This window comes from Geospiza fortis, unplaced genomic scaffold (assembly GCF_000277835.1).
Source record: "Geospiza fortis unplaced genomic scaffold, GeoFor_1.0 scaffold166, whole genome shotgun sequence".
NCBI lineage: Eukaryota > Metazoa > Chordata > Aves > Passeriformes > Thraupidae > Geospiza > Geospiza fortis.
Window position 1 is genome coordinate 726,025 of NW_005054310.1, and position 18,332 is coordinate 744,356.

The 18,332-nt window shown below is 36.4% G+C and overlaps 1 protein-coding gene across 1 annotated transcript in view; it reads right to left on the reverse strand.

The window, feature by feature from the left end:
- The window catches only part of METTL25 (methyltransferase like 25), a 46,358-nt gene that overhangs the window by 16,292 nt on the left and 11,734 nt on the right, over positions 1 to 18,332 (reverse strand). The window contains exons 4-7 of the mRNA XM_014312348.2: positions 14,639 to 15,271; positions 12,264 to 12,408; positions 2,819 to 2,913; positions 333 to 362 (exon numbers count right to left, since the gene is read on the reverse strand). Coding sequence (XP_014167823.1) covers positions 333 to 362; positions 2,819 to 2,913; positions 12,264 to 12,408; positions 14,639 to 15,271 — 903 coding nt within the window. The remainder of the gene's footprint in view (positions 1 to 332; positions 363 to 2,818; positions 2,914 to 12,263; positions 12,409 to 14,638; positions 15,272 to 18,332) is intronic.

Sequence of the window (18,332 nt, forward strand, 5' to 3'; positions counted from 1 at the left end):
TATCAGAAGGACATTTGCCCTGAATTTATGCATTAGCTGAAAGATAGCAAAGGAAGTTAGGAAAGGTGGTTTGATGCCTTAAATTTTAAGCTGTGCTTTTTTTTTCTCAGACTCTTAATTGTAAAAAGAAAACAGATTCACTAAGTACAAGCACAGCAATAAAAATGTGACTTTGTGATGACACACGCTATCTATCAGGATTTGACATAGTGTAGGCCAGTATTTCAGATTCCAGATATGCAGAAGTTCAATAAAAGGCCATGGATTAAGAACATTCAAGGGGGAAAAACACATTTTATCTTACAATGGCTAAAATAAACAGTATTACTTACCATTTGGCCGACTGCAACTCTCTCCAAAGCCTTTAAGAGTCAAGGAATTAAATTGCTGATATGTTTATTCTTTATCATAACATTTTATAAACACATTGTATAAAAGTCAGAGGAGATGACATTTTAAAAGATTAATGGTGTGACATAACATGAGCTTGTACACTTTAAAGTGTTAATACCTTTAGGCACTCATAAGCAGCTACTCCTGTTATTTTGGTTTATTTATAGGAGAAGCAATGACATCCAACTGTGTGGGAATATATACATGGGAAATTTGCTTGTTTTTCTTTCTATTATACAAGAATTTCAGAGGATTACTTTCTGTGAAAGTGCTAAAAGCAAATGCATTTTTCTTGAATATATTTCTACTGAAGTACAATTAATTCACTTGGCATATTTAATTATTTAAAAGCAAATCCTAGTTCAATGGATAATACTAGTTTTAATTACTACTACTCTGATAAACTGAACTGCTGATATACAGGCCAATAAAGTAACATCAGAGAGACTGGGGCAGTTTAAAATACTGTGCATTATTTTTCACTAGAGTCTTCATACTGTAAATGCTGATGTAGATGTGAGACTACTTGATGTTTATGAGGCATAGTGACAAAAAACAAATATTTAGAAGCATGTAATACTCCTTCACAGTTGAAAAGATACTGTGCCCACAAAATTTTCAACAGAGTTTTAAAGATCATAGCAGAAATGAAGACAAAACCTCAATATCTGATTATCTGATGCTACATCAAATTAGGTAGCAAACCAAAAATGCCTCATCATTTACAGATTACTATCACCTTTATTCCCAAACTTCACTATAGTAAATAAGACTGCCTGTTGCACAATCACCCACACTTCCTTCTCCTTGTGGTAGAACTGATCTTGTATTTCACACTGTTCTTCAAACAAAGTCCACACAGCTGCAGTTCCTCCATTCATGGCTTTGGCCAACTATCAGGTTTGCCTTCTGCTGCATAAGCTCTCATAGCAGCATCCATCTGCTGCTACTGAGGAGATGGATATGGGTTCCAAGACATATTGTAAGGCTCTGAAGCTGGAACTCTTGCCCAACACCTCTGGCCCTTGGCAATTCAACCTATTTGAACTCTGAGTGTCATTGCTCAGCCAACTTTCTGCTAACCAGCCATTAGCCCAAGAAATGTGGGCGCACAGTGGCTCTGTGCTGGCTCCCTTGTACATCCTACATGGCAAGGAAAAGCCTAGTCATGAAAAATGCATATAGACAATTACAAACATAACAGGAGAAGTATCTAGTTACACAGGAGAACTCTTTGCCTTTTGTGAATATTCAAACAAAAAGTTTTTAATTGCCAAATTTCTGTGATTCGTGAGAAATCTAAAACAGATATATACAGGAAGATCAGTACTCTCTTGGGGGTCATTTGCTTTTAAAATTTATCTTCCGACCACTGCTGAAAAACAGCCCAACCTTTTTCTTTCCAAAAGAAATGGAATAGGAAACAACTAATGTGTCAGCTGAGGAAGGACTGGTATTGTATGACACTGACAAGAAAAAGAGAAAAGGGAAATCCCTTTAGAAAGCACTTCTGCCGAGTTTTACATCTACATCTCTAAAATGAACAATTTTTTTCCTTTACTTTGCCAAGGGTAACACATTTAAGCCTTATGGATCCTAAACAACTGTCCTCCTGTATTTTCTCCTGACAGCATTTAATTATCATGGTAGTTCAAGTTTACATAACCTCAATACATTAGTCCACACTGAGTCTTTGTCTATACTCTTCTCTATAATGGAGGTACAGGCCTAGCAGCAGAGCTTAGCCAGAACCTGATGTGATCTATCTGGATACCATAAATTAAAATTAATAGAGGGAAGGAATAGTGGTCTTCTAACTGAAACAGTGGTCAAAATTTTCAGTACCTACCTGTTTTTTCAAATTAGACAACAGCTCATCATGCTATCTTGATGAGGCAAAGTCTTCAAAAGTACTTTATCTCTTGGTGCAATGTTAAAAAGAAGTTTCCAGACTCTTAAGCTACATGGATTTTTAGAGCTCCTCTAGTTTTTGGAATAGGCAGGGTTGTTCAGGTTTTAAACAGCTAGAACATTCAATATTATGAATCATGAAGGCATTGAGGGAGTTACTGATTGCAATCCTTCTAAAATTACCTTGTTTCTCCCTAAACCCTTGGCCAAGAACTACAATCCTGAGGGGTTACCTTGTTTAGGTTTCAGTAAAGTTTTGGCCTTTCTGTCCACTCTTAAAACACATTTCTATCAATACTCATTTTTTCATGCCTCCAGCAAGTATAAAATATATAAAGCTGGAAGGTCAGTACTATTTTTTTAGATATAATTCATCATGCTTACAACATTAATGATGTTATCCTGTAGATTCTTGGATTAAAGTCATGGCTTCAGGATCAGAAGCCAAAAACAATTAATCCTGTAACATCTGGACAAAGCTCTCAGTAGAAAAAGAAAGGAAGGGGAATCATACCAAGCATGCTGACATCCTAGCATTGCGACCACAGCACCAGCCTTTGTCCTTCAAGTACTGACACATGGGAAATCCCCAGACTTGGTCGTGGCATTCTGCAATATGAAGGGAATAAAAAGGCACAGCTTTTCCTCTTACAGACTACACAATGGATTGAGCAAGATGAACAGTAGGTAATGTAGTAGAAACACTTAACTGCTCTCATCTAGTACCAAAACTTGTGGTGGTGCTACAAAAAACATGTTTTCGCTGTAACAGATGTTTTTGGTTTATGCTGAATTGCTGATAATTTCACATTTTCCAAAACAATTTTAAGTGAGTACCCTTTACAAAAATACACTGAAAAAACAGACAAGAGAAAAGTTTGCAAATACTCATGGCAACCTACATCATGCCATGAATCACAAGATGTAAGCCAAGCAGTCATTCCATGCAGCAGGGCTTCAGTACCACTTCTCATTGTCTTCTTATTCTATCCCAAACATCTTTCAAACATCACACAGAACAATATGTATTTGTTTATTCTAGTTCTGAAACAACATTCTGCTGTAAGGCAGAATGTTTGTTTTCCAGAAAAGAGCAGCTGCAAAGGCTCTTGCTGTTTCTTCAAAACACCAAAACGCATTTGCATCACAATCTGTGCTCAGTTTCAGTATCATTTGTATTTTGAATAACAAGACAATTATTCGTGTTTAACCCTAATGCAAATGTGGGAAAACTGGTACAGAGATTACTTTATAGATGTTCTTAATAGTCACGTCTAAATGCACACAAACTCTAAATGTTTAGAGTTTGCATTAACACATTGTCAGCTGATTTTTAGAGCAGTGAATAAGATTTACTGCTTTCTTAAAAAAAAAACAACCACAAATTGGCCGAGATCCTGGCTTTTTAGCACAGGAAGGGGACTGGGGCATATTTCAGAATAAATCATATAATGGGGTTAAAAAGAGGGGACAGCAGAAAATTTACCAACAGTCGGAGATATATAAGTAAAATTCACTCCATAAAAGTTAAGCAAAGAAAAAAAAAAAACCTATAAAGAACCCTCCCCACAACTCATGGGAGGGAGGGAAAGCTTTTGGCTTTCTGGCAGAAGTGCCCAGTCTCAGCTGACCATTAAACAGCAAGCAGGCAAGAAACCTCTGCAGGCAACCTCACACTTTGCTCTCCTTTAAACCCTGAGGGACGCCACAGGCTCTTAGGGGCTGAATATTGGTTTGAGAACCATGATTTAGAATAGGATTTTAATTATTAGCATGATTAACAGAAGGAGAAAGACGACTTTTTAGAAATAAAGATGAAATTTGACCAAGCAGATTGCAAGCGGTTTCAGCACTAGAAATGTACTAAGAATTTGTAAGTGCCTCATGACAAGCTCTAAAATATTAATTAACTTCAAGTCTAATTATGGAGTACATGGAATACATGGATATTTCTACTGCAGGGATGTCAGGAAGAACTTATTGAGTGCAAGAAAACAATGACTGACATGGTTCCTATTGTATGTCTTTCTAATATCATTGTTAAAATATTTCAAAATAAAAATTTGCAAACTGAGTTAGAAAGATTAAATCCTTGATCTTTTCAAGCAAATCTCTTCCAATTTATACCCTGTCCTCCAGGCAAACTAATCATTCATTCAAGTTAAAGTTACTACCCTGTCAGCTAAAATCTCATTATCAGTGCACTGTATTCATGCATAATTCAGACAATCTTTGGAAAAGATTATCAGTCAAAACATCATCTTCATTTAAATTATTGAAACTGTAAAGTAGGAGAAAAAGAGAGGGAAAATAATACTTCAAGTTAGAAATTAATTTTTCATATATATCAAAAGTTGACCACACATCTACAATATTGCTTTAAGTTCTACTTATTTTTTCACATCCAGTCTGCTCTCAAGCACACTTTAAAAATTTTTAGGATTAACATATTGCTATAAAGTTCATATATTTACAAGCTACATTTTAAAAAACTGGAATTTCTTTTAATGCCTGCAATTATTTCAGATATACTTAATACTATATAGCTCACTATATTGTGCTTCTATCTAACACAACAGCAGTTCTAAACTGTATAAATCTCAAAAAATATTCAAAAAACATTTTAAGTATATTTTAAGTATTCGATGGAACATTTCACAGGAAACAGCTCAAGTGTCCAACAATGCATGAAGCAACCATGTTATAATTCAGTACAGACTAGCCAGTCAGGCAGAATTTCTTCTATGAAAATCATTTTTTTCATAAAATCCTTAGCACAGTTGCCAACTCTGTATGTGCACAAATGATAACAACTTCAAGACAATGGGACAATCTTCTCCAATACCTTTAATATTAGTCCATCCATCGATTTTCATTTCTAAGAATAATACTGCAATTTTTAGTGTGCTAATATTCAAATTTTACTTCACAAAGCTTTACAGTAAAATATGGTCATTATAAAAAAACAGGACCAACAAGCTTTAATGTTACTGGAAAAAATAAGCCTGACTTAAGTTCCATGGGATGAGCCACATCAGAAAGGTATGGAGACAGCAATGTTGGTGCAGCATCGTGTTCCCCTTGGCATGCCTTTTCCAGCCCTGGTGTCCCTGAAGCTGTAAGCTTTGTCAGAATCTCTGAATCCCAACCCTAAACCTAATGTCTGCTTTTGGCTGATCATGTAATTCAATGGATTGAAATGGCATTTTTTCTTCTGAGATTTTTCAGTGGAAATTAATCTTTATTACCCTCAGTTTTTTTCACATACACCCTACTTTGTGTCTTTGCATATATTGTGAACTTCATCAGAGTTGTACTAAAACGCAAATAACCTTTTTCAGATCCTCCATAGCCTCTATCTTCCACAACATTGTAGATTTTCAGTCTACTCTGTTATTAAAAAAAAAAATAGATAACTATTTTTTTCCTTCATGGAAAAGACTAAATCTTCCTCAGCCATGTAATTCACTGTTCCTGGAGTTTGTATTTTTCAAAAAAAGTCCCTTGACTAGGCAGGATTTTGCTGGGGGAAGCAGAGGACAGTGGGGAAGAAACATGCTTTCTAATTCCAGGAAACAGAATCAGCTGTCACCAAAATAACTTCCAACACCCAAACCTAGAGTATGTTTTAATTATGTGCATTAAAACTTTGGTATTCCTAATTCTAACCTAGTACTTTGTACACACTGAGTAAAGTACAAATGTAACATGGTTTCAGGTTTTAATATATTCTTGCTACATTAATTAATGAAAAATACCATAGTAACTTCAATAGGTAATACTTTCATTTAACATCTGTAAAGCTTACCTTGTTAGTATTTTTTCAAGTTTCATATTTTTTTTCAGAATCAATTTTTATAGAAAACATCTGGGGTTTAGTGACTAGTTAGCTTTGTCACAAATACACAGAAAGGTTCCCTATGCAGCAATATCTAAAGATGCCTTGGGAAGGAAATTAAGCTTTTTGATCTGTTGCTTGGAAGTGTTTTCCTGTGTTGCCATGGTATCAGTGGAAGCTATTTTAAGACATTGGCTGTGGAATATCTTTGAAAATATACCTAGGCTACACATAAATCATCTGTACTCTAATACCCTGAAACAGTGAGTAATCTTTTATATTTGAGTGGAACAGAGTGATACCAAGCCATTATATTTATGTAAGTAATCCTTTAGAAAATTCAGTTTCATAGTATTTGTCCTCTGAATCCACCTTACTCAAGGCTTTCCCATGTTTCACAAGTCCAATAAAATACTGTATGTGAATTTTGACTATCCTTTGCAACTCTTTTGGTTCCCTTAATTATGTTCAATAGCTTTTAATAGTCAAAGTTTATTCTGCAAAAGCTTTGCTAACTTCTTTCAGAGTGCCTTATTAAGAAGCTACTTTCCACAGCTTCCTGGAGGGCTTTCGAACTCCTCTACCCAGCAGTGACCTGTCTTTGGAAATCCTTACACAATCTGGAGTTTATGTTTTGTCGTACTTAAGCCAACCTCAAAATAGCTTCTATCAGACAGCTATCACTGAAAGTATCTATACAACTACACCTATCTCTTATTTCAAATTGCAGAATCAAAGAATATGCTGAGTTGGAAGGGACCCAAAGGATCATCAAGATCACCTCTTAGCCCTGCACAGTACCATCCCCAAGGATCACACCATGTGCCTGAGAGCATTGCCCAAACACTTCTTGAACTCTGTCAGGCTTGGTGCTGTGACCACATGTGCTGAGGACTGCACATGATCCAAAGTATTAAAACTTCCCCCCACAGGGGAGGTACCTGTGCATTTCCACCTGAACCTGAGCCTATATTAACCCTTGAAGTGTTTGTTTCATGGCTTGCCCCACCCCTGATGTATCAAGACTCTGTCCATCACTTCAACCAATGGACATCTGAAGTGCAAAGTGCTCTTGAAGTGCAAAAATAATGGGTGATGATATCTTCCCTCTCTGCTAGCTACCCTAATAATTTCTTTCTCTTCCTCATATATTTTCTCCAGTGTAGTTATTTTCATGCTTTTATAATGTCATATTACTATAGATAATAACCAAAATGGCTACATTTCTATTGCAACCAAAGTGTTCTAAAATATATATACCCACACACCCACACCCACACTCTCTTATATATATACACACCTGTCATTTGTTTCACTCTATTCCGCCCAAAGGATTTATTAAGAATCTCAGTTACCCCCTCTCTGCGGTGGGTCTTAGCAGCTCCAGAGCAAAAGCAACATTCATGTGGTTTCTTCCTCAAAACAGAGGATATAATACTGAAGAATTTCACTGGATTCTAGACTGGTACTGATGTATTTGGTGGTATGGAGGATGAAAAAAACAGAATCAGAACACAGAAACCCAAATTCCTTTTCAAGGAAAGTAAAATCTTTTTAAAAGTATGTTAAATTTTCAGTTCTTCTCTGTCTAGGGATAAGTGTAGACCAGCTGCCCCAAAAATGTTTTAGATGAATGTAAGATAAAACAGCTCCCAAAAATCATAAGAATATCTCCTGAACAGAGACACAGTTTGTTTTAACCTAAAAATCATTAGCAAACTGATTTTTTCCCAGAAAAACTGACATAATGGCTCACTATGTAAATAGGTTTATGTAAAATGTCTCTGATAAATAGTAAAATCTTTTTTACTCTGATGTAATTGACTACCCAATGCAGTAACAGAGAAGAAAACCCCAAAGGAATCAATTATACTAATGGCTATGTATATTTTATCCATACAAGAATCTCTGTATAAACAGACAATTCTCCTTAGAGAGAGCCAAAGTAAAACTACTTAGAATTTTCCAAGAGCTGTCATATTATTCCTTATTAACTGAAACTTAGAATTTCATACTGCTTATAACAGTGAAATTTAAAGACAGGTGTTAAAAGACACTGGCTTCAACTTTTTAAAATTGAGCTGAAATTTGATGTTACACAGCACCTCTTGGTTGTTTTAGCTGCTAATAAATCAAAGCAAAGGCTTTCATGATCTTAAGAGTTCAAAATTATTCCCAGCATAATTGGAAATTTGGTCCCATTACAAAAATTTCCAGATTAATTCAGTTTATTTAGAGACACATAGAAGGACACTATATACTGATTGCATTATTATTCAAGATTGTGACTGCTGGCACCTACTTTCATCAGAAATGCTCACAAACTATTCATAGCAGGTCCAACACCAAACTGAATCAGCCAATTTTGCAATATCTGTACTATTTTTAGAGTATGTGAGAAATGTAATGCATTATTCCCTGAAGCCATCTCAGAAACAAAACAAAACAAAAATATCCCAAACTTGTGATAAGCAAGGTAATTCAGTAGTCCAACAAAAACACCATAATAACATTTTGTTGATATTTTGTCAACTCAACGCCTCATACTTATAAACACTATGTTAGGCAACATAACAAAATTTTATTCCTATGAATACCAGTTAATTCCAGTTAATAGAAACTGTAATATGAACTGAAAAAGTACTTTTTCATTGGCCTCAAACAAGACTGATCTTGGTATTAAATCTTAAGTGCCAAAGAACACACTGTCCAGCCATACCAATTTATGGCAACCAGAAGTCCATTGCAGCTCCTCTGTGAGCTGGCTCCTCTGCTTCAACTGTGCTTACAAACACAGCCCTCTGAGTTTACATTAAAGAAACAGCAAAGATGGAAAATGTGCTTTGGGGCCAAGAGCTTTGAGGTGGACTTTTCACAACCTTGACTTTAAGGGTGAACACCTCAAGAAAATAAAAAAGTTTTTAAAGAGAACAAATGACATTTTAAAAACAGATTTTGAAAAACTTTGAGGCTACTCAGTCAAGATAAAATAACTGTAGAATGCTTTGTAACAGAACTTCCCACTGTGTCCTCGTAGGCAAGCCCTTGCTTACTGGACTTACTTCCAATGAGTAAGTAATTTCCTGTGTTGCAGCAAGTTCTGCCCTATTCTCTTTGTTTCTTAGGAAGATCTGTCACTGCAAAGTAGTCTCTCCAGACAAAGCATCTGCATGTCTCTGCCATCTCTGATTGATGGCCTAGAGTAGCCAGTAGCTTTCCTGAGTTCAGGGTCAGAGCGTGGGCAAGCAAAGGACTATCTACAGCAGAGATTATACTGGCTGAGGTACCACACAGGCCAACCAGAAATACACAAAATCTGCATGTGGCCACATGGGATGCACTGCAGGACCACATAACTCACCGGTGCCCCATGAAAACCATACTCTATCATCTTTGACAGGTCATGTCCATCCTGATTACAGGAAACAGGTGAAAACCACACTTATCTTCACCTAAATAAGCTCAGATAGTCTCAACAAGTTTATGAAGCACTTTTCCTGGTAACCATGTCCAGGCTCACCAGAGTAAGAAGAAGGTTGACACTAGCTGGCAGGAATTCATCAGGCACTGACAAACTACTGCCTTCTGCGAGGCAGTGACTGGCTCCATGAACTAGGGACAGCAGAGTCATAGTTTATCTTGATTTTATGAAGTCTTTCAGCAAGGTTTCCTTAGTATCTTTATAGAAAAAATGGAAAGATATGGCTCAGAGAGGTGCACTCTAGAAAATCAATAGTAATCTGAAGCTTGCAAAATGGAAAGATATGACTCAGAGAGGTGCACTCTAAAATAGGTAGAAAATCAATAGTAATCTGAAGCTTGACAGTGAAGGCTGCAGATTAAGGGATGTAATTATTCTCCCTTTTTAGCCCTTGTGAGAGTATCTGAAGTGGTTCTTTGGGCTCTTCAGCCCACCATAATGACTGAAATGAATTTATTGGTGGCAAAAGCACTAAAGGGCTGCAGAGAAGGTCAAGAAGGGATCTAACTGCTGTTTTCCTAAAGGAAAGACCAACAAGGACTAAGCTGGACTATTCTTGGCAGTGCAAAATAAAAAAGACAATATATAATGCACAATAGCTGCAAACTCTGAATGGATATGAAGGAAAGAAATTAATGTTGAGGGCAAACATTGAAATGGGCTACTGAAACACTGTCCTTGGAGATATTCAAAACATGACCCTGACTGAAACGATCTAAGTTGGTCCTGCTTTGTGCCATGATCTGGTCCAGATGACCTTCAGAAGTTACTTGCTACTTAAATGGTATGATTTGGTCCATTCTGGAAGCAGTATTAAAATCCACTTGCTTCTGACAGCTGCAAGAGGAGCTTGTTTACTGCTTGAATTGTTGGACCAATACCATCTGATAAGAGACAGAGTCCCCTAGCAGCCTCCAGAATGCTTTGTCAGTTTGAAGTCCATGCATAGGAAATGTAGACACAAGACACAGTCTGAATTCTTTCCCATTTTCCATTTGAAGAAATCTTAAATCTTAGATATTGTCAGTCCTTGTTCTCTTAGCCCTCCACTGCACATTTAAGAACAAGCCATATGGTATATGACTCAGTAGGGGAATACAACAGCATTATACACTTTAGAATATGTACTCTCATAGTAATAGTAAAAAAAAATAATTATTTTGAGCAGTATTAGGACAATATATATATTCTTTCCCAAAAAAAGTATACTGTAATTTCCTTTTGTTCTGTCCAAATGTTCTCCTTTGAGAATAATATTGTCCTTCAAGCAGAGTAAAATCAATTCAACATGCAATTTTACTTCATTTTCATACTGCTATGAAACTGCAGTATCTCTTCTAACCATGTACATATATCTGTTTGTTTGAACTTTGAAAAGGTTATCATGTCTGATCCTTTGGGGGTGTCTGAGTTTATGCACTGGTCTGCAAAAAAGTAATCCTTCCTAGCACAGGAAGCCATGTCCTCTTTGCAATAAGAAACAACCAAATGTTTCAGACACTCAGACTTAATGAGAAGTACCTGAAAAGTTTTTAATTTCTTAAAACTCTGATGTAAAAGTAATTGCGTGTTTTTTCTCTAACTGCTTTTTTTGTAGCACAGAAATTTCAATTGTATTTTCTTTTCCTTTGCTTTTGGAGTGGGCTGAAGTATTTTGAAATTACTAAGACTAATACACTGAAAAAAACTCTTAAAAGAGTTGCAGAGTTAATTAAAAACAACATGAAAAGATTATTAAAGAAAGAAAGAGCTAGCATGTGTCATGGTCAGTGGGGCTGTGCTGTGACTACTTAAGCAGCTAACTCTCAAAGAGCAATACCTGGGTCCCACGTGCCTTCATGGTCCCACACTTCGTGTCTGTGAAGTTCCCTGAAAGAGCTGAAGTAAACCTTGCCAAGCCATGCCTTTTTCAGATTTACTGATATGATGATGAGGTTGCAGCATGTCAGCACATGGTCATTTAGACATACCAGCTATGAAGCACTTGTCTCAAGAAAGCCAGTTCCTTAAATATTTTTCATTATACACAATTTCAAGTAAAAATACCAATTTTCTCTCAAAAATGAAACCCCTCCTTCCCATTTGTAGGAAAATTCATCTATATTCTGAATCCACAAATAATTTTCATGTTATCTTCTCAAGAAAAACTCTTATATATGTACTGCTTCGTGATGGGCAAAGACTGGCACAGCACTCAGATGACTGTTTTGTTGAGTATTACTTTACATTACAAAATCTTAATTCTGCTCATTGTTGTGTATGTACAACTTAACATAATTGGATGTTGCACGCAGACAGCCAAGAACAAAATCTGGTACAAAATATTTCAAAAGGGTGGAAACATACTGGACTAAAAGAGTCTATACATTTATAAGTGAGTTAATGAAATAAAACCAGCTGTAGTTATAACCATATAAAACCACTATGCACTTATGTCCCTAATCTCAGTAAAAATACGAGGAACGTTGGCAAAACGGAAAAGTAACAATGCATCTGGGAGTGAATGACCCTCATAAAGGAAATAAAAGCAGTACTAAATAAGCCACTGGAAAGGAACAAACACAAGGAGGTTATTACTTAAATGGTATAATACTCTTAACATGCAAACTGGCAGCCACAAGTTAAGCTCAGAAGAATTACCTTCTTGGTTTTCAAACTGTTCTGACAGCAGATGGTAGCAGCAGCCCACACTGCAAACAGCTTTGATTTCAGGCTTGGCAGTAAAAATTCGTAGCGTATTTGCAGCAAGATCTCCACATGTATGTAGACCCACCATCATACAGTCCTAAGAAGAAAAAGAAAAAAAAAAGGCAACAATAAGTCATCTCCTTGTTCAACTGATAGAGCACAAATAAAAACAAACTCCAAAACCCAAATGTGGTGCAAATAGTGAACTGTAAGGTAGAAATACTCAACTCCACGAGGACTCCTGCTGTTCTATTCTAGAATTTTTCAATGCTAATCAAAGCTCTTCAGTGCTACAAAAATATGATGAAAACTGGCCATGATGCAGAAGTTCAAGACTATGAGTAACACAGCTGCATGGAAGGGAATATCTACAGTTAACTGGGCACAGACCTTTTTCTCTAGTCTTTCCTAGGTTTCCTGTTCGTGTTATTAGTACCACTGCTACTTTTCTTAGTAAAGATTCCTTGTTGTAAATCTGGCTGGACCTATCTATCGCATTTCTGCTAGTTTAAGTTGTTGAAATCAAACCAACTTCCTAAACACAGGTATGAGGTGAAGAACAGCTTGGTTATTTCCCAAACAGCAGTACTGACAGTTCCTTAGTATGCCTGCTACTATTCAACAACAAATGGGCATTCTCCTTCACAGCACAAAGTAAGAACTTCAGATGCTCTGCTCTTCTGTCCATTCTATTTCCTACTTTCCTTTTTTCCTTTGCTTTTGCCTCCATTTCTCCATGAAAATTCTCTCTCCTCTAACCATTCATAACAAGATATTTCCCTTCTGACATTATCGGTTGGGATCCACATGGCAAACAGGGTGTTGCTTTGAATTCCAGACATATTTATTACTCACAGAATCAAAAAGTCATTAGGGTTGGAAAGGACCTTAGAGATCACCTAGTTCCAACTCCCCTGCCCCACAAGACCAGGTTGCTCAAAGCCTCATCCAGCCTAACCTTCAACACTTCTAGTGGCATCCACAACCTCTTTGAGCAATTTTTTCCAGTGTCTCATCACCCTTACAGTAAAGAATTTCCTTTTAATATCTACCTAATCTAAATCTACCCTCCTTCATCTTAAGGCCATTCCCCCTTATTATATCATTACATGCCCTCTTAAAAATTCTCTCTCCACTCTTCTTGTACCATTTAGGTACTGGAAGGTGCTACTAAGTCTCCCTAGAGCCTTCACTTTTCCAGGTTATCAACAAGAAATTAGGCCAGGGTCACTCAATTGAGATACCATTCTATAATCATTGTGATTTTATCTGATTATCTCACCTGCCTTTATTACATAGTGCATTCATGTCTGAAACAGTAAAACTTCTGCCTTCCTCTTTCATGTTCCCTGACAGTATTTTTTTATATCAAGAAAGGCAGTGATATAGAATTTCTTCCACCTTCAACAAATTACAAATTAGACACTAAGAGGATACAAAATCCAGCTGTGCAAATGTATAGGCATGTGCTTCATCAACAAATCCTGCTGCTCAGGGTGTTTTTTGCAGACAGACATGAGCTTGCTCCACATGTTCTCAGATACTCAGCTACATTTATAGCTCAAGTTATAGGGCTATCAGCACAAACCTATGGTCTCGAATCAGAGATTATTACACCCTGGAATAAAATAGATTGGTTACTACTGAACACAGAGAAGTTTGAAGACTGATGCATCTACTCAATCAATGTATGTTAGTTCAGGCATAAAAACTAAACATACAACCTCAGAGTTTCTAGCCTTGTGCCACTGGCAGCTGAACTTGGGCTTGTTTGTGCAGGCACAAACCCTGCCAGCTAGTAAATTACTAAATGAAATTAAAGTAATTCTGTAAAGTCAAAATAAAATAATTCTTTACAAAATCTTCATCTTGAGTACTATACACAAGAAATTCTCCTATGCCTTCCCAGTGTGAATGAAGATATAAAAATACGTAACTTGAAAAAGTAACTTTTAGGAAAATTGAAACTCCAATGCTTAATATATGCATCTACGTGGTAAATAATAATAAATTCATAATAATTAGATTCTATCTATAATGACAGTTGTAAAATAACTGAATATGCTGTTAACTTTGCCAGCTGATTATTATCTACCTCATAAATTCTAAAGACTGATTCAAAAACATCCCAACACATATATCAAAATATAAATACAATCTTTATATGGTAGACATACTTCTGCTATGTGGTTAAAAACCATTATTGGGCCAGAATATTCATTTACACCAGAATATTCTATGTACACTCAGCAAACATGTACATATTAAAATGGCAACATAAAGACAACAGACAATCTAAATACAGTAAATATTTAGCATAAAATAACCTCCAGATCTGTTATGATGTCACTAAGTTCTGTTTCTGCAGTGATGCAAGAGGTCAATGGAAGATACAGGTTTGATTCACTTGACTTTCTTGCTTTAGTCTTGAGAGATGTCATTTTTCTTTGTACTTTTTCCTCTTCACACAGTTCCCCACAGTTACAATGAGATGAAGAAAAATCTTCTACAGCATCAACAGGAAGAACATTTAGAACAGCAAGAACCTCTTCAGAAAGTTTGGTCTCATGAGATTGTGTCCCAGTCACTAAACCAGCTTCAGTTTCTGTGTTGGCTTCAAGTGCAGCCATTTCTGTGAAACCACAAGAAGGAACAAAATCTTGGACAATCACTTGGCCCTGATTTTGAAGACTATTGGCATTATTTAAGAGCTCTTCGTTGATTGTTTTACAATTAAGTTCATGTTCCACTGGCCTGTCATTTGCCATTTCCAAACTCCGGCTTTTGAGGCTTTCTTTTCCCCGACTCTGATATGCTCTCCAGTGTTTCTTCAATTTTCTATTTCTTTCATGAGCACCATTTGTGTTGGAGCTTGAGGAGTCAATGCCATAAACCTTTAAGTTATATTGCATGGACAAAAATGAACTCAGGTAGCCTTTCCCAGAACCTATATCAATCACCTAGATAATGGAGAAAAAATAAAGGATAAGAAAATTGCTATATTAATGAGCAACAAGGCACACTTTAAGTGCAAAATTATTCCCTAAAAATTTAAGCATGGATTGAATAGTTACCTTATTAGCATCATACTTCTCAATGCAGTTAGTTCTTTTGCTTTTTTTGAGTTTTTTTTCCTGACTTTAAAACACAGAATTAAGTCTTAACTGATGTGCTCCAGAAAATAGACATTGCAATGTTTATGCAATTTACATGCCCTGCTTCTTGTAAAGATTTTCAGTACATTTTTTGACACAGGCCTTTCTTCTGCCAAAAAAAATAACCATAAACCACCAGCAATTCCACCTGCCCTTGCTGAACTGGGTCAGAGTTAGCAAATATACAGTTCACAGTATTCAGCTTTAGGCACCTAATTCCCACACCGAGGAGCCTACAACCAGTGGGTGTACAGCAAAAAGTATCTTTAGTTTCAGTGCTTAATTTTATCCCTTCAGATCTGACCTAAAGATGGGTGATATTGATACTCTTTTATGTCAGAATGCTTGTTTATTCTGCTTCCCCATTCTGTGAAAGCAATCCATACAGCTTTGTTTAACATGAGGATGCTTTTCTAATAAACAAAGGGGCTCATAAGCCACATATACTTTCCACTGCCCATTCTGGAGGAAGGAGTGATAGGTACCAGTTTAATTTGTGTCATAGCTGATACCATGTGCTAGTTCAGTGACTGATGTAACTCAGGAAGGAAATACCCTTACAAAGTGTTAGCAAAAACAAGAGTAACCTGAGACCTTTCAGTACATAATCACAGCTTTATATAATCTGTGTTTTAATATGTAACAAAATACATAACAAAATATTTTATAAGAATTGGCAGTTATTTACCAGGTAAAAATATTCAATACAGCAATATTCTTACTCAATGAGAAAGAAAGACTTATTAATTATCGTAATAAAAAAGATTTGGACATCCATGGAATTAGAAAGAAAAATTTGAGCCAGTGTCACTAAGGACTATGTAACACAGTGGAGAATACTATTAGGTACAAATTGTTTATTCAGGTAGCACATGGCATTCTCATGGGTAGTCATCATGTGATATTGATGAATATTTGCAATCTAGACAAGCTACAACCATAAATTTTTTTGAAATAAACCTGTACAGGAATGAATTACATGAAATGGAATCTATATAACTTAGGCATACTTTTTAAAATGTCATTTATTTGTCACATTCATTGCCAATGTTCTGCTCTACTGAGCCCCAGTGAGGCCACACCTGGAGCACTGTGCCCGGTTCTGGGCACCTCAGCGCAGGAGAGACCTGGAGCTCCTGGAGCACGTCAAGCAGAGGGCAACAAAGATCATGAGGGGACTGGAGCACCTCTTTTATGAGGAAAGGCTGAGGGAGCCGGGCCTGTTCAGTCTTGAAAGGAGACAACCAAGAGCATAAGTATGTGAAGGGAGTGTGTCAGAGGAGGCTCCCAGGCTCTTCTCAGTGGTGCCATGTAATAGGACAAGAGGCAACGGGTGGGAACAGATGCACAGGAAATTCTACCAGAATACGAGGAAGAACTTCTTTACTGTGCAGATGACTGAGCACTGGAATATTAAGATATTAAGGAATAATCTGGGCACCATCCTCTGCCACGTGCTCTAGGATGACCCTGCTTGAGCAGGGAGCTTGGACCACATGACCCACTGTGGTCCCTTGCAATCTGACCCATTCTGTGTTTCTGGCATTTGAAATGAAAGAGAAGTGCTGAAGGAATAATTTTACCCACCCTTTTGTTTAACAGCTATTACAATTATGTAGAATATGCACACCTCCACTTCAAGTTTTGAATTTTTTCAGTAAAAAGCGGCTTTTGGACCCAAGAAGGGGGTAGTGAATAATTCCTAAGTGTGACCCCTAGTGGCTGTAGAGACCAACTCGGGGAAAGTTGCTCAGGTAAATAGAAAATAGTAAGACACTGTTAAATTAGCACTGGGATTTAGAAACAAAAGGAAAAGTTGACTAAAAATAGCAAGCAACGATCTTGCGCTAAACAAATAAACTGAATTAAATTATTCCCTGCTTTACCTTCCATTGATTACATAGGGAAAGGTAATAAGCAATCCAAAGCATATCTGTCACGCATGAACCTTTAAAATGAAATTTCCATGATATAATAAACTCCAAAGGTCTTGTCCACAGTGAGTTGGGTCCTATGTTTAAACACAATTTCTGGCACAATCAAGCATTCCAACATTTCCCAGCACCAAATCACAAATGTAATGGATGCTGAATGCAGAATTATATCATCCTTACATTATACACTCCAAGTCTTGCTGCACATGCTGCAATTTCCAAGGAAAACTTTGACCAATACATTAAATAAAACAAATGTGTGCTTAAGCAAAGAGGAGTCAACACTGGCTTCTTTTCAGAGTTTAATCAAGAATTTCTTTAATAAAAAAAGTTCCACTTATATGATAGGAACAGTGCTTAAAAGGGTCAGCAAACTACTGGAAGAAAAAAGCCCTTCAGTTATTTTGCTTTAATGTTTAAATTAAAATCATAAACCTAGAAGTGATTATAGTGGTAATAAAATGTTGCTTTTATTCTTATTTTGCTATTTACTGTTGTACATTATAAAATACCAACAGAGCAATATCGTCTACCACCCATTATATAACGTGGGTACAGAGGTGAAATGGAGGGCATTTTTCAAGCTGTCAGTGATCTGTAATATCTGGAAGAAACACCCTGAGGACATGTGCTGTTGTAAAACGTGTTGTGTTTTCACGGCTCTAGATTTTTTAATTAAATGCTACATATATTTTGTTTTGAGAGAAGGGCAGAAAAAAATCAATAAGGAAAAACTAAAAATTTATAATTGCTACTTTTTTTTAAGTTGAAAGAAATCAAAACCAAAAGGAGTTGCTTTTTAAAGACTAAGAAGGAGGCTTTTCTTTTTTTTATTTTCCAAAATAACAGGAAAGCTCTTTTCTTATATTAGAGTTTTGTAACTTTGCGCAAATAAATATTGTTTAGTGTATAACTAAAATGGAAAAAAGTTA